Source organism: Cannabis sativa, chromosome 9 (assembly GCF_029168945.1).
Source record: "Cannabis sativa cultivar Pink pepper isolate KNU-18-1 chromosome 9, ASM2916894v1, whole genome shotgun sequence".
Classification (NCBI taxonomy): Eukaryota; Viridiplantae; Streptophyta; class Magnoliopsida; order Rosales; family Cannabaceae; genus Cannabis; species Cannabis sativa.
Window position 1 is genome coordinate 59,418,505 of NC_083609.1, and position 17,380 is coordinate 59,435,884.

Sequence of the window (17,380 nt, forward strand, 5' to 3'; positions counted from 1 at the left end):
AAAAAATCTACAGATATTTGGAATTACCTATTTATAAATATATATATATTTTTTTTAAATTTTATTTAAATTTACGGTTTTAGTTGCTTACGCTACAGTAGTATCCATGTGAGTTGCGAATTTTGGTTGTCATTTAAGTTTCTATATTAGTTGCTTTGTGGATTTCTGTGTGTATTTTTGTAAAAATGTAAAAAAAAAAAAAACTTTTTTTTTGGTTTTTTTTTTTGGTGAAGAATGTTTTAAAGGGCATCATCAATCTCTTATTACAACCTCTTAGTTCAAGCTCTTGATTGTGTCCTCCTTGCCTGGTGGCCCCTGCCATGTGAAACAAACTTTAGAATCGTAAAATTTTAGAGCGTCACAAAGTTCTGTGATAGTGTATTCTGTCTAATGCCTTCTCGACATGAGCTATTCTTGCCAAGAGATCGCCTGTTAGTGATATACGTTGCCCTATTTGTGGGGTGGGTGAGAAAATTATGGAGCACCTTTTTTTGTACTGTGATTTTGCCTCTCATCTTTGGAGAGCATCTCCTTGGGGTCTCATTCCGGTATTGGAATCCAGAGGGTGCATATGGGACTGGGTGCAATTCTTTTGGGGTCTTCACTCTAAGGGTGAGGTTATTGTCGAAGAAGTGTTTCTTTTTGCTTCTATTGTGGTGGATACTATTTGATAAGCTCGAAATGATAAGGTATACAATAATAATTTGTATAACATCAAACATGATATTGATTTTATCATTTACTGTTATGCAGATTATGAATCCTCTTTACTTTGGCTTACTCCTGATGATGAGATCCCCCTTTGGTCTCCTCCTCCTGACGATTGAATCAAAATTAATTGTGATGTCAAAGTGAGAAATGGGTCGATGTGTGTTGTAGCGTCGGTCTGAGACCATGTGGGAACAGTGTTGTGGATTGATTCTAAGTTTTGCCTATTTCTGATCCCTTAATTGGTGAAGTGGAGGCTTGTGTGCTAGCGCTTCAGACACAGCAACTGTGTGGAATCATCGTTTTGTTGTTGTCGAGAGCGATTCAAGGATTGTTATTAAAGTGATGATTGGAAATACTATTTTCTGGCGGATTGATAGCTATATTTTGGTTTGTAATAGATTGTCATGTAACTTTTTAAGTTGTGTAATTTTGCTGCTCACAATGTTGCTAGGTAGTTTCAAACAATTTTTTTAGTATACTTAATGTGTCAATTGTTCCTACAAATATTATCTGCAATAACTTTGAGATCTTATTTTGAACGTTTTCTTTTAAAAAAATCTTTATAAATATATATAATTAAATAATAATATATCAAATTAAATTTTGTTAGATATATTACTACTAAAATAAAGAAGGTGCTTAATACACAATTGATTTTTTTTTTTTCAAAGTAAAATAAAGTAAAAGATCTATGATATTTTCTTCAAACAAAGAAAACTCTTTAAATAAAAAATCAATAACGGAGGCTTGACAAAAATTAATAGTGGCGAGGCTTGACTTAAATAGTTGTATAAAAATATTATTAAGTAGTTATATAGCATATTATTAAAAATGAAAATAAATATGAGAGAATAACATACAATGATATATAAATTATATCAATATTTTATAAATATATAAGTACTGAAATATAATTACATGCTATAATATAATTTTGGCACTTAAATATTATAAATAACTTACGTACGTACTACAAACATAATAATTTTGATATAATTTTCACAATGAAATATTTCTATGTAACTTGATCCTAATTAAATTTCATAAGAACAATGAGCATATATCTAATTGAAGTCTAAAGAATTATATAAAAAAATATGAATGATATATATATAAGTGCTCACATAGTCACACATATATATATATATATTAAATGTAAATGTAATAATAACGTAGTCAACAAGTAATCTAATAATTAACCAAACAACGATGAGTATTTATTATTTCTTGAAATAGCATAATTTAGTAACATTGTATCTCTTTATTAATTTAGTAATTTAGCATATTGGATTTGTGATTGTTCTTAAAGAAAATAAATACCAAACCATATTTCATTTTATTTATTAACTTTTTGTGATAAAATAATGTCATATATATACACACTTCAATACTTTAATAATTTTTATAAAATGAGAGATGATACATAAGCTTAATAATACTGAAAAGAGATGGCTACAAGTTTGAATTATACACTAACATTGTAATATTAGTAATTTTGTATGTATTTAAAATAAAGAGAAATAATTATATAGAAAATATATAAAAAAGTGATTGAATCTTTATTAAAGTTTGTTTGAAGATTCGAAAAAGAAAATAAAAAAAACGAATTTAGTAGTTGGAAAGCTGAAGCACCAAATAAAAAGTTAACCTTTTTCAGACTTTACTTAATTAATTAAACTTTAACTACTTTAATTATTCAAAAAAAAAAAACTTTAATTAATTTAAATATAAACTCTTTCACTTTAGTTTTGGAATCTTTTATTTGTACCTGAAAATACAAAATAAAAAAAAATTGAAAAAAAAAACAAAAAACCAAGCGGCCATATGCATCTCTAACACTGCATGTATTAGAGATGATAGATCTTCTTTATTGATAAAAATAAATATCAATCTATCATATTTTTATACATAAAATATAGGTGGCGTTTGGTAACACTTTTTTAATCAGTTTTTTATTTTTAAAATTAGAAAAGTGAAAATATTTTTTAAAAACATGTTCTATAAAACTGTTTTTGCTTTTCAATTTTTTAATTGATAATCAAAATTTTAAAAACAAAAAAAAATTACTTTCAATATTTTTTTAAACAGTTTTTTTCCTTAATTAATATTTTGGAGTGCGACATGACTCAGACCCAAATTCTCTCCTACAGCCCTTGTGCTCAACCCGACCTCTGACCCAGATTTGAATTTGACCGCAGACCTAAACCCGACTTAAATAAAATAAAAAAATGAAAATAAAAATAAATTTTACAGAACACACTTTTGTTTTTTGTTTTTAAAATTAAAAAATAAAAGTGGTTACAGAACGCTTTTTTATTTTTCAAAAACAAAAAGTTTAAAAACAAAAATTTTACTTTCATTTTGTGATTAAAAAATTAGAAAACAAAAGTGTTACTAAACGGCACTATAATTTTTTAACCGTTTAACAAAAATAAGTTTTAATTAGTAGCAACATGGTGAAATTAGAAATAAAATTAAAGTAGGATAATTATATATTTTTATATTATTTAATAAAAGTTTTAAATTAGATATAGTAAAAATGTAAAATAGTACATAATTGTATTGAAGTAATAACTTTTATGAAATAATGACATTTTATTGTATTCATTGTACTAAAGTACTTTATACATAGTTGTTTTTTTTTTGATGAAACACAAAGCTTTATTGAAAACCAAAAGGCTTAACAGCCCAAGTTCATAGTGGCAACAAAGGGTGACACTTCCCTTGAAGAAAAGAACTTGAAACTGCTACAAGAAGCAGCCCAAGCAGCAAGGTTATGCGCCCCGGAGTTCGATCGACGGGGGATCCAGTGATAGTGGCAACTTGGCATCTGATTAAGAAGGCTGAGAGTGTCATCGAACAGAGCACGAGCTCTCCACTCCGGCGAGAAACCAGCAGCCAAGCCCTTCACAACCTGCTGGCAGTCAGAGAAAAGAGAGGCATTATGCCACCCCAACTGCAGAATTCTGCAGCAGACCCAATGGAACGCCTCCAATTTCGCAGCGAATGGAGAGGAAGCTTTCCTCTTAGCAGTTGCAGCCTCGATCATCACACCCGATCGATCCAACACCAAGATCGCAATGATGCCAAAATCTCCACGGATCACCGCATCCACAAAGACATTGACATCAGTCCAATGTCCTCCCCAAATGTCTTCCACCTGTAAAAGAGCCTGCCCTTGCTGCTCCAAAGAAGGAGGCTCAAAAACAGAACAATCCGCCACCATCAAAGAGATATCATGCTGAATTTTAGGCACCACCGGAATATGCCCTTCATGGAACGCTGAGTTTCTAGCCCTCCACATCACAAAGCAAAGAGAGATTGCATAAGTAGAGAACTTAGCAATGTCACTCCCACTCAAAGGGGTACCCCAAGGATTCACCAACCACTTGACCAAATCCAAATTGTCATCAAAAGCCATGGAATCTGAACAAAAACCCCATGGGCCCGATCTCCACACCTGAACGGCAAAATCACAGCGAAAGAAAAGATGAAGAGCCGAGTCCTCCCCAGAATTACAGAGCACACATTGAGAACTATTACCGAAGATGCGTTGGATCCTACACCCAAACGGGAGGATGTCTCTAGCAAGCCTCCAAAGGAAAATCTTAATCCTCTCAGGACCCGAAACTTTCCAAAGAGCACTCCAAAGTGTCTCAAGAAGACCCTGATCTCGAGTGCGAGCCAAGTATGCCCTTTTAACCGAAAACAGACCATCCGGAGCTGATTTCCAAAAAAGCTCATCTTTCGCCACCAAAAGAAGCCTAGGAACCTCGAGGGAATCTTTAACCAAGCCAGGTAAAAACCAAGTCTCAAGGGCCTCCCGATTCCAACCGCCACTTTCTTGGGTAAATAAGGAACTAACCCGCACCCTTTTCTCACAGATTCTTGGATTGAAGGAAGCTTCATACCTCTCCCACCCATAACTGGGCAGCCACGGGGAATTCCAAATATCCACCAAATCACCATTCCCAATCATGAAACAAGATCCATCCCGGATAAACTCTCTAGTGGCCATGATACTTCTAGCTCCATAAGACCAAGAGGAAGACTTCGGAGCGCTCCAAAAGGAGCTAGATCTTCTAAAATACTTATCCTTGAACACTTGGCACCACACTGCATTGCTCCCAGCCGCGAGATTCCAACCAAGTTTGGCCACGAGGGCGAAGTTAAGATCCTCGAACTTCTTGAAACCGAGACCACCCCACCGCTTAGGAACACAAATTGAATCCCAGTTTGCCAAAGCTAGAAATCTATTCGAATCATCAGACCCTTTCCACTAGAAACGGCGCACCAACTTATCCAAGGCAGTACAGATACTCTTAGGGATCAGGAAGGAAGACATAGTATAGATAGGGACGCTCAAAGCCACCGATTGAATCATGACAGTCTTATATATTTTTAGGTGGTTAAAAATATTACCGAAGACATAGTATACATAGTTGTTAGGTGGTTCAAATTCAACATAATAATTTTAGTTCTTTTCAAAAAGATAAAATAAAGATATGAAGTGTTGAACTTGTGACTTTTTTAAACTTTAAAAATATTTTTACTACTACACTAAACAGTCTTATATATTATTATTTGATTAAAAAAATATTTAAATAAAGATTCAAAAAATATACTTAGAATCAAGCTTCGAAATAATTTATGATTGGTCCTAATTTTAAGTGAGGCACATGTAACTTTTTGCCTATGACTTCGAATAATTTTATTTTTTTTATTGTTTATGTCCTACCGCTAATAATATTAAGATAGTTGCTATTTTTTCTTGTAGTGGGGGATCACTCGAGTCCAAGATCCATGGCTGAGTGTGGGCAACAACAAAATAGAAATAACAACCCTTCAATAACCTCTAACTAACAATGCTTAGTAGTACTGTGTATGAAAAAAATAAAGAAAAACATAAAATTATTTTATTTTTAATATTACAAAACCTAGCAGTTTATAGGTATCTTCTCAATTGAGCATGCTGCCCAATCGGTGAGTGTGCTTTTAAGGCGGATTTTGAAATTTAGTAAATTATAGAAAAATTATTATTTTTGGACTCTTATTTAGAAAAAAAAAAGTATAATATTTTTAAAACCTAATTAAAAAATTGTGTAATATTAAAAATGAAAGTTTTTTTTAGCTCTTCGGCTAGGTGGGCTCAAGGCACAGACTTAGTCCGCTTATACCTAAGGTCGGACCTGTGTGCTTTGGTCGTGCGTGCGGGCCTAAGCAAGAGAATAAATGTCTTGATTTCATTTGTATAATGATGTTTTGGTGTTGTTTTGGGCGTTGCCTATGCCTAGGTAAGCTATTTTTTTTGGCTCCGAAATGGAAGGTGGATTAAATATCCATCCGACAAAGGGCAGTCAACTGTTGGTTTTGTAGAGGCTCTTTTTTGTTGCATTATGGCTTTTTTTTTTTTTTTTTGTCAAATTTTATTGAATGCTTTTTATGCTAGTTAAAGGATTGTTTTGATGCTTATTGAGCATTTAGTGATTCATTAAATGGTTCAACTCGCATATGCAGGGTGTTAATGGTTCTTTCTAGCTCGATTATTAGAGTTGGAAACAACCTCGATATCTATTGAAGAAATTTTAAAGAGCGTCCATAGTGTAATATTATTATTGGTACAATTTGATATCGGAGGCACACCTCATAGTGGTGTTAGACACCTTAATGCCCCATAACAATACTCTCTATCTATTGACCCATTATTTTGTGGTATCTTGTTCTCTAGTTTGGGATTTATGAGCATGGTTGGTTGTTATTTCATTGTTTTTTTCATTTTAGTTTGAATAGTGTTATTTCTCGTTTATTTTAAGATGTATAAATTATTGGCTAGCAAAGCAACTATTGGTGGAGTCACTTGTTCACTTAGAAAGAGAACTCAGTTTACTTCGCACTTGTTAGAAACTTGATTGCTTGCGTTTTATTAGTCGAAGTTATTATTAGAGTTATCACAATGTTTATTATTAGAGTTATTATTATTAGTCGAACTTATATATATTGGTTGATTTTGCTCTAAAAATATTAGTTTTTCGTGATGAACTATGTTCAATTGACTTATTAATAATAAATATTTCTTTTCAATATTATATATATTTTAAAAGAGTATGTAACCCAAGATAAATTTTATAGTTGATTGGGATACTTTCCTAAATTTGAGTCAAATGACATGTCATGATCATCTTTCCCAACCTAATAACGAGAGAATCCACACTCAGCCACTAAACTATATATTAGGGGTGTTCATCCGATCCAATCCGCACTTTTTTGGTCAAACAACATCCAATCCGCACTAAGTGCGGATTTCATATTTTGGATCCAATCCGATCCGCATAAGAGTTTAAATCCAATCCAATCCAATCCGCAATAGTGCGGATTGGATCGGTTATTTTGGATCGGTTATTTTTTTAATAATAAATTATTTAATATTTAGAAAAAAAATTAAAAAAAGACTATTGTTTTTTAATCTCCAATAATAATCTATTTCCATCTCTATTTATATACAAATTAAACCAATATACATATATATATATCAATATATATACTTATCTTTAGATTTACACTAGAATATATATGTATCTAATTACTAAAGTAAATAAGCTAGTATATATATATATTTAAACTTTATGTGTATGTGTTTATGTTAATAAGAATTATTTTTCTTGTGTTTTTTATTACAAAATAAATAAAATGCACCAACTCAATATATTACTAAAAAAGATTAAGAAATTAGAAGTTTATGTCTTTTTTTAATTAATATATATTACATATTATAATTTTTTTAAAATATATATAATTAAGTGCGGATTGGATTGGATCGGTTAAGTTTTGAGGTCAAACAACATCTAATCCGCACAAGTGCGGATTTTAAATTTTTCAATCCAATTTAATCCGCACAAGTGCAGATATCCGCATTTTGCGGATTGGATTGGATTAAATCGTGCGAATTGAATTGGATCGGATACTTTGTAAACACCCCTACTATATATTACGGGTTGCCTTAATAACTTATAATGATGATCTTCTTCTATAAATACCATTATCTCCAATCCAATATGGCCCATGTCGACCTCAGCCCAGCCCATTCCATCCAATCATCATCACAAGCTCCCAAATCATTTGACGTTTCTTCCCAAAAATATAGCCGTTGCCACTAAAACCAACGGCTACTAAATTTTTCTTCAACGTACAAAAATCAATAGTAGCCGTTATCCATTCAAATAAAAAAATAAAACACATAACAAAATCCAAATCTCACTCACTCACTACTCTCATTATTAATCAAACCAACTCAACTCAGCTTCTTCATCATCTTCATCTTCTTACTAATCTCATCCATTTTTAAAAACGCCATTTCCATTTCCATTTTCTCCAAATCCAAAAACAGTTTTCAAAAATGAACGACTTAATGACCAAATCCTTCACCAACTACATCGATCTCAAAAAAGCTGCCATGAAAGATCTCGACCTCGAAGCCGGCGGCGGAGGCGCCGCCGCCGTCCAAATGTCCTCCGGCGCCGCCGTGATGGACACAGATCTCGGCTTATTCCTCAAAGAAGCAGAGAAAGTAAAAGAAGAAATGAACACACTCCGTCAAATTCTCGAACAACTTCACCAAGCGAATGAAGAGAGCAAATCTCTTCATAAATCCGAAGCCCTAAAATCGCTCCGAGATCGAATCAATTCCGACATCGTTTCCGTTCTGAAAAAGGCTAGATCTATCAAATCTAAGCTCGAGGAGATGGACAGAGCAAACGCCGCTAACAAAAGACTCTCCGGACAGAGAGAAGGTACTCCGATTTACCGAACGAGAATCGCTGTAACGAGTGGATTGAGGAAGAAATTGAAGGAGTTGATGATCGATTTCCAATCGCTTCGGCAGAGGATGATGTCGGAGTATAAAGAAACCGTTGGGAGAAGATACTACACCGTTACAGGGGAAACTCCGGGAGATGAGGTGATTGAGAAGATCATTTCCGATGGAGGAGATCAGCAATTTTTGGAGAGAGCGATTCAGGAACACGGAAGGGGGAAAGTTCTGGAAACGGTGGTTGAGATTCAAGATCGGCACGAATCGGCTAAGGAAATTGAGAAGAGTCTTTTGGAGCTTCATCAGGTGTTTTTGGATATGGCGGTTATGGTTGAAGCTCAGGGAGATCAGATGGATGATATTGAACATCATGTGATGAATGCTTCGAATTATGTTAAGGATGGGAGTAAGCAATTGAAGAGTGCGAAGGAGTATCAGAGAGGGAGTAGGAAGTGGATGTGTATTGGGATTATTCTTCTGTTGCTTATTATTCTTGTGATTGTTGTTCCGATTGCTACTAGTTTCAGCTCTTCTTAGGGTTTTGAAGAAGAAGAAGGAGTTCTCAACTGGTTTGGTTGAGTGGAGAAGATGAAGTTAGGGTTTGGAATTCTTTTCTTTTCTTTTTAAGTGTTTTTTTACTGTTCTTTTTTTGGGTTCAGTTTAAGTTTCTTACTTAATACTCTAATTGTTTGAATATTCATTTTGTGAAGTAATATCATATATCATATTTGTTGTATTATTATTATTATTATTAAGAATTTGATCTGCAAATATTTTTATAAAATATTACTAACTACGTAATAATAAAATTTACTTTTTATTTGGTGTTAGATACAAATAGTGCTTAACATAACATTATTAGTATGTGTCCTTTAACATTATTATTATTTCTTAATTAAGAGTATTTTGTAATTTTTTTTTTTCGTATCACTTGTTTGTTTTTTCCTTTCTTATAATTTTGTGAGTTCCAACTAAAACGTTTATTCACCTCACTATATTTTCCAGTTTGATTTTTTTTTTAAACTCCAATTCGACATTAAACCTCAAAAAACGACATCATAGAGTTTAAGAAAAACGACATTAAATATACAGTAGAACCTCTATTTAAGAATACTCTATTCAAGAATAACCTCTAATTTGTTATAAAAAAATAAAGTCCCAACTTGGGCCAGTTATAAATAAGAATAACCTCTATATTGTAATTAGTTATATATTTTTTAAGTCCCGTATTAATAAAATATACCTCTATATAAGAATAATTATATCTTAAAAAATTTTATACATATATTTTATAAATTTATTTATGTAGAATTAATAATTTTATTTCAAATTATAGTACATATATAAATATTATATGTACTCGAAAATAATTTTAATATAATATAGTATTAAGAATTGTTTATTGGTATTTTTGTTACATTGATATTTTTTGATATTTTGATTTTTTTTTTCAAGTGTAACTCTATTCAGTTATAACCTCTCAATTAGAATATTATTTCCTTGGTCCCAAGTGTATTCTTGGATAGAGGTTCTACTGTATATAAAAAAAAAACGCCATAAAAATGTTGTTTTAGAAAACGACACAAATTTAAGAAACGACATAAACTATAAAAAACAACATAAAGATAGCTGTTTCAGAAAACGACACAAATCTGAAAAACGACAAAAAATACAAAAAACGACATCAAAAGAGTTTAATAAAAACGACACTGATTTTAAAAACGACATTAAATATAAAAAACAACATAAAAATTAGTTGTTTAAACGACACAAATTTTATAAACGACATAAACTATAAAAAACGACATAAAAAGATAGCTGTTTGAGAAAACGACAGAAATCTGACAAAACGACATAAACAAAAAAACGACATCATGTTTAAGAAAAACGACATAAAAATAGTTGTTTAAGAAAACGACACAAATTTTAGAAACGACATAAACTATAAAAAACGACATAAAGAGAGCTGTTTAAGAAAACGACACAAATCTAAAAAAACGACATAAACAACAAAAAACGACATCAAAAGAGTTTAAATAAAACGACATTAAATATAAAAAACGACATCAGAGACTTGTTTAAGAAAAACGACACAAATTTTAGAAATGACATAAACTATGAATAAAGGACATAAAGATTACTGTTTAAGAAAACGACACAAAGATGAAAAAACGACATCAAAAGAGTTAAGAGAAACGACAATGATTTTGAAAAACGACATTAAATATAAGAACGACATAAAATAGTTGTTCGAGAAAACGACACAAATTTTCGAAACGACATAAACTATAAAAAACGACATCAAAATAGCTGTTTAAGAAAACGACACTAATTTTTCAAAACGACATTAACTATAAAAAACGACATAAGAACAGTAGCTCTTTAAGAAAACGACACATTTTTTAAAAACGACATTAACTAAAAAAACGACATAAAAACAATAGCTCTATAAGAAAACGACAAATTAGAAAACGACATTATTGAGGAAAACGACCAAATCATAAAAGCGACAATAACTACAAAAACGACATTAAATGTAAACAACGACATGTATTACAAAACAGTTGCTCTTTTAAGAAAAAGATACAGAATATAAACGCAATATATATTTTTTTTTCTAATGCTGTCTAAAACAACCGTATCTTTTTTTTTTTTTATTAAGAAGAAAATAAACAACATAATAAAGAAGAAAATGAAAAGCAACACTATTGAGGAAAACGACAACTATTATTTATGGGTAAATAACATGAATAACCAACCAAATAAGAGGAAAAATAAGAACCATTTATGAATAGTTTATACAAATACAAGAAGTTTTTTTTTTTGAATGAACAAATACAAGAAGTTAAACTTTACAAATTCACAATTTTAGAATAGAAATTACCAAGAACTGTACAGGAACAAATTTGTTGTTCTCATCCCGATTGCATGATCATCATGCACCCGAAACCATTCATTCGATGAACTTCTGTTCCTCCATCAAGTGTTGTATGCATTCCAATTCCATAAAATGATTTCGAGAGTTAAACCCTTTCATCATTACCACCAAGAGCTCGTAAGCTTTCCATGGCGGTTCGGATTTGATCTGAGATTGTTGAATAGAGACATGTTTGTGTTGCCTCATCCAAACCATCAGGAGCGGTTGGCCACCCCAATGAAGTACTATGAGATTGAGATGTAGTAGCCATCTGCCTCATTTTCGGAAGGTTGAATTCGATTGGCTCTCCTACAATGATTTTAATCTTCTTATTACATAATGGTAAAAGAGGTCTTCTTCCATAAGGAGCACTTTGAGGCATTACCTGTAAATTTTAACAAAAGGTAAAACAATGAAACATCAAGCGAATACGCCATGAACAAGCCAACGAAACAAATCATGTTTAAGAGGGCAAAAACACGCATATTCTGTGTAAATCTCAAAGTTTAATTAGAATGCACATGATAGTAAAGTAATTAGAGAGAACATTGACAAAAATTAATTTTAATCCACATATATAGTATAAACTTGATCCCATTGAAAAATTTAGGATAATATTTCCTATCCAAATTAACATCATTATGAATAACTTACTATTTTTTCTTTTCTAATCATGTCTTTCTTTCTAAATATATATCGCGGTTGGGCTTGGGTTAAGGTTAGCTAGGCCTACTCCTAATAAATCTCACATCAACAGATTCATAATATACTGAAACCAACTTCAAGGAACAGTGAACCTAATTGGTAAAATGGCACAAACTACAAATGGTAAAATGTGAGTAAAAACTTGCTAATTACTTTGACACTTGATCTAAAAACAATTCAGAATGGTTTGTATCAAACAATGTTGCAATGTAATCTAATTTCTGCTACTGATGAACAAGGAATGGCCTGGGAAAATAATTTTAAGGAAAAAGAAAGAAATACCAACCTGTTCAAACCCGCGATGGAAAATTGGCAAAACTATTGGCTTTATTTTTGCACGAACAATGAGACTGGCCGTTCCCCATTTCAATCGTCTTATAGGCGCATCTTCTTGGGAAACTATCCCTTCTGGAAATATATGCAACTGCATGCCCAATAGAAGAGCTGGAATAAGACTCTTTTGCATTGACACACAATTTTCTTTTTTCTAAACTATAGTAAGCTAATAATGTCTAAAGTTTAAACAACAGAATAACTAGAATGACCAGATATCAAGCCCTTCATTTGAGCCATTTTCTTAAAGAGAAATATCCACACAAGTGGAGTTTGATTAAAAACTGATATAGAAATAAAAACCCCATCAACTTTCCCTCTCACTAAACAAGCATAAAGATTTCGGTCTTCTAACATTCCTCACATACCAATTATAAGATCAAGAGAAGAGGGCTCCACTTTCTCTCTCCCTTTCTTCCCTTGACCAGGTAACTCTCCTCTTCTATCTTCTCTCCCTCTTATTACAGAGCCTTAGTTAATTCTGCACAAATGTTTAACAAAGGATTTACATATGCAAAGAAAAGGAGACTTTGACAAGGAAGGATTTGGACAGAAATTTCGGTCAAGAATTAATCTTCTAGTATGCATTTTTGTGATAAGTTCAACCTTTACAGTTCAGGTAAGATATGCTTAAAGCAACTTACGATACACGAAAATATAACTTTGAAACACATTATTGATAACTAGATTCTAAGCCCGAGCTAAGTGTCTATGATCAAGAAAGGACTCAAGTAAGCAAATCACTATCAATAAGAGCCTAGCCTACACTTGGCCAACTTACTTTTTAATAAAAAGAGTAAGAGATTAGTGATGACTTTCTCTGAAATATGAGAATAGAAGTGAATACCCACCCATGCTCCAGTATCTAATTTTTCAAGAGCTTCATTCATGTGTTCTTGATAAATGCCACCACCCCTTGTGATAGGTATGCACTTCCCTATCAGAATTCACAACATCTTTAAAGAATTTAGAAAGGCTAAACATTTATTGAACAAAAAATCAAGCACAAGCATAGAAAAGGGGGGAAAGATTCTAATGATAAGAAGTAAAGTTTAAAGTTTGAATATTCCATATAAGTTCAAATTTTCTTATAACTCTAAAAACCAATCTGTATCTATTATCCAAGCTTGTCAAAGCTAATATCACAATGCTGACTATATTTGTATCATGACTAGCTAATATCTTCCAATAGCAAAAATCTAACATCTTGTTCTTATCAATGGAGCTTGTTGGGCTCCAATCTAACCAAACAAAAACTCTTTACTATGTTCCAATAGTTGCTAAAGATAACATTGTAGGATTAAGAAAACAACATAAAAATACAACCAAAGTAACCAAATTTTCACAATTTACAATAACCCAACAATCTGAATCCATTCAAATCAATACAGAAAAAACCCATTTGATAAATATTGAATAAAGCACAAAACTTTAAAGAAACAAATAAGAGAAATTAATGGACATACCAATTCGAAAAAAGTAGGAGGAGAAGTTATTGGTAAAGCAGATATCTTTAGCAGCCAATACCCAACGACCGAGATTGGAATCCATGGAAGGAAATCCAGGGAAACCCCAGATCAGAGGATCATCCAAGACGGAGATGTGATTGGCAACAGTGATTAGAGGAACCCCTGGAGGGCGAGATCGAACAAGATGAAGAAGGGTTTGGGGATTTTGAACAGAGGTGGAATTGAGAGAAGAAGCGAGTAGCTTTGAGAGTGAACCGATTGCCATGAAGGCAATCTTTCGAGGTATTCCTCCCAAGTGGGTTTCACTTCCTGCCCACTCCATCTTCCTTCCATGGTCATGCTCATGCTCATGGTCTTCGTCTTCGTCTTCCATTAGCTGCGTGGAGTCCATTTTCTCTCTCAAAATTACCACTTCAATAAGTTGTTGACTTTTTACTAAAAATAAATAAACTGTTGACTTTTTATATATAAAGAGAATTTTTAGCGGCTAAATTCTTCTAACTTCACTTACATTGAATTTCTTAAGCTCAAATTTTCTAAATTATTGAATCAGTAAAAAATTTAAAAAGTCATCTGATTTACTGCTACCCTAAACCGCTTATTTTCAAGTTTTATTTTAAAATCAAATAAAATATTTTAAAAGAATATTATAAAATATGAAATAATTTTTATATTTTTTAAATAATAATCCTAAGTGTACCAATATAAATGTACTACGTGTACAAGTATTTATACATAAATAATCTATGTTGACAATTAATTGTAAAAAATAGATGACACATTAAATTTGCTAACAGTTTAATAATTTGGAAGATTTTGCTGTCAAAATTTGAGCTTAAAGTGTTAAATGCAAGTAAAATGATAGTTAAGAGAGTTTAATATATATATATTTTAGATAAAATGCTTATTATATTAAATGAGGAGTCATAATACAATAAGCAAAGGAGATATTTCTTCCAACTATGAACATTTAGCATTTATCGAAATAACAAACTTAGCTAATAGATGAGCAACATTATTAACATATTCATAAACACGAGAGATCTATGCTTTAGGAAAATCGAATACTAAAAGAGAAACATTCGTTAACAAATAATGAAAATAAAAAACAAGCACTTTTGAAAATTACAATCCTTTAACCACTTAGAGAAAATCAATCTCAATATATATAGTAAACATGCCAATAATGTGGATCCTACGTAGCAGCCTTTGAAGACAATGCATGAAAGGAAGATGCAAAAGGCTTCACGACTCAAGCAACATGGTATTTTTCCAAGTAGGTAATTGCAAAGTAGAGAAGAATGTCAGGCGGTTTAAACTTAGTACCATGCCTTTTCTTGTTTCTTTCACTCAAAATGCTTCAAAGGATAATTCCACATTGTTCAAGTTGTACAGAGGTTAACCACTTGAGGCTAGCTCAAGTGGTCATAGGGGGTGCGTGTGTATTGGAGGTCCTGGGTTCGAATCCCAGATTATGCTGATGTAATATATAAACGCTTAAATAATAAAAAAAACAAAAGCTGTACAGAGGTCCACATATTTGAGACATGTAAAAAAGTTCCTTTAGGTTCATATGTTTTGAAAGTATTTCGTCGAGATGAAAAGTAGAATTCTTCTAAACTCGTCCGGGGTGTTTGCATTTGAAAAGAGCATGGGAGATTATCTCTTTGTCACAATGACACAAGGATCATCTTTCCCAGTCACGCCAAAGGAAAATACGAATCTTCGATGGGAGGGATATGGGCCGTCATGACATGAGTGGTATATATGGGCCTATTCGTGTACTACCCTATTCATTTGGACTGCGGTTCGCTTTTGAGCCTAATGATTTTATTTTCATAAAATATTATTTGTTCGACCATTATCGTATTATTTTGCATAGTATATCAGGGTGTTCGCGGTCCGGGTGGTGCGGTTTTTGACTATTTTTTCAAACTAACCCGCATATGCAGTTTTTTTAATTTCTCAAACCACACCCGCACCACGAAACTAAAAAACTACAAAAACCGCACCGTAAAAAATAGTGCGGTGTGGTGCAATTTATGCGGTTTGGACTATACTAAATAATTAAACTATGACAAATACAACAAAGTTTGAGTAACACTTGTCAAAAATACCATAAGGCTTGAAAATAAATATGGAAAAAAAAAAATCAAGTTTCAACCATACAATAATTAGTGGGCTATTAGGTTAGGCTTTCACGTATTGAACCTAAATAAATATAAAAATTTGATATTTTTATAATATGCGATGCGGTGCGGTTTAAACCGCATATTAACAATTCAAAACCGCAAACCGCACCGCACCGCACCGCGCGGTTTAGAAAAAATTCAAACCGCGACCGCACCGTAAAACATTTCAAACCGCATTTTTTTTACGGTGTGGTGCGGTGCGGTGCGGGCAGTTTGAGCGGTTTGATGAACACCTCTAATAGTATACAATATACCACAACATTAAATATATATGATCGTATTAATGTAAATGTTAATTAAGATTTTTGCCACTTAAACTTTAACATGTATCAAATCATGTCTCATAAACTTTTCTGGCCGTTAAAAATTCTCCCTGAACTATTGGGATTGTTAGATTTAAGGACTTCTGTCTAATTTCATTCAATTTTACTATTTCAATAATTGTTTATATACTAAATCATGCTCCCCAGATTTTGATATCTACCAAATCATGTTCCTCGAACTTTGACATGTACTAAATCATGCTCCATGAACTTTCATCCATGTTAGACTCTTTTTTTTACTAAAATTGGACAAAAGTTCTTAAATATAACAATCTCAATTGTTCAGGAGGTATTTTTAACGACCTTAAAAGTTCAGAGGGCATGATTTGGTACATGTCAAATTCGAGGGGCAAAAATCTTAATTAGTCTAATGTAAATATATATATCATATCAATATTATTTTATTTAACATTTTAAATATTAATTCTCAAATAATATATTGTGAGATTAAAAATTCTACTTTATTATTTTTAATTATTATCATTTAATACCAAAATTCTACTTGTGTTATCGAGCTAGTTATGGGGAGAATATGGAACCATAATTTTAAGTTCTAATAATTTAATTAAAAATATGTAATTTTTTTCCTCCTAAACTTTTTACACTACTAAATTGTGCATTCTATGATATACTGCTTGTTAACAATACCACTTGAACACTTGTGTTATGCCTTGATTTCACAAAAATGGCAATATGAAGACTAAAGTGCTCCACTGTACGCACCTAGGACCAAAGTGTTCCACCACACGCACCTCGAACCCTTAGAACTCACCACTAGACTGACGCTCAGTGCTCCACTCCAGGACACTCAATGCTCCACATCAGGGTGACCCTCAATGCTACACACCAGAGAAACCCACAATTATCCATACCATGTCGACCTTCAAAGTCCAACAAGACAACTGTAGGCATTCGTGGCACGT

At 32.3% G+C, this 17,380-nt stretch overlaps 3 protein-coding genes across 4 annotated transcripts in view; 2 read left to right on the top strand and 1 right to left on the bottom strand.

Annotated features, from left to right (window-relative positions):
- The window catches only part of LOC115722892 (cytochrome P450 CYP94D108), a 91,871-nt gene that overhangs the window by 66,737 nt on the left and 7,754 nt on the right, over nucleotides 1-17,380 (top strand). The window lies entirely within an intron of this gene.
- On the top strand, nucleotides 7,864-9,257 carry LOC115723213 (syntaxin-related protein KNOLLE). The gene has a single exon (XM_030652649.2). It carries the CDS (start codon nucleotides 8,105-8,107, stop codon nucleotides 9,053-9,055), a length of 951 nt encoding a protein of 316 aa, XP_030508509.2. The 5' UTR covers nucleotides 7,864-8,104; the 3' UTR covers nucleotides 9,056-9,257.
- LOC115724193 (N-acylphosphatidylethanolamine synthase) lies at nucleotides 11,233-14,378 on the bottom strand. The gene is made up of 4 exons (XM_030653669.2): nucleotides 13,940-14,378; nucleotides 13,325-13,410; nucleotides 12,427-12,564; nucleotides 11,233-11,820 (listed from the first exon to the last, which is right to left on the bottom strand). The coding sequence occupies exons 1-4, from the start codon at nucleotides 14,331-14,333 to the stop codon at nucleotides 11,542-11,544; spliced, it is 897 nt and encodes a 298-aa protein (XP_030509529.2). The 5' UTR covers nucleotides 14,334-14,378; the 3' UTR covers nucleotides 11,233-11,541.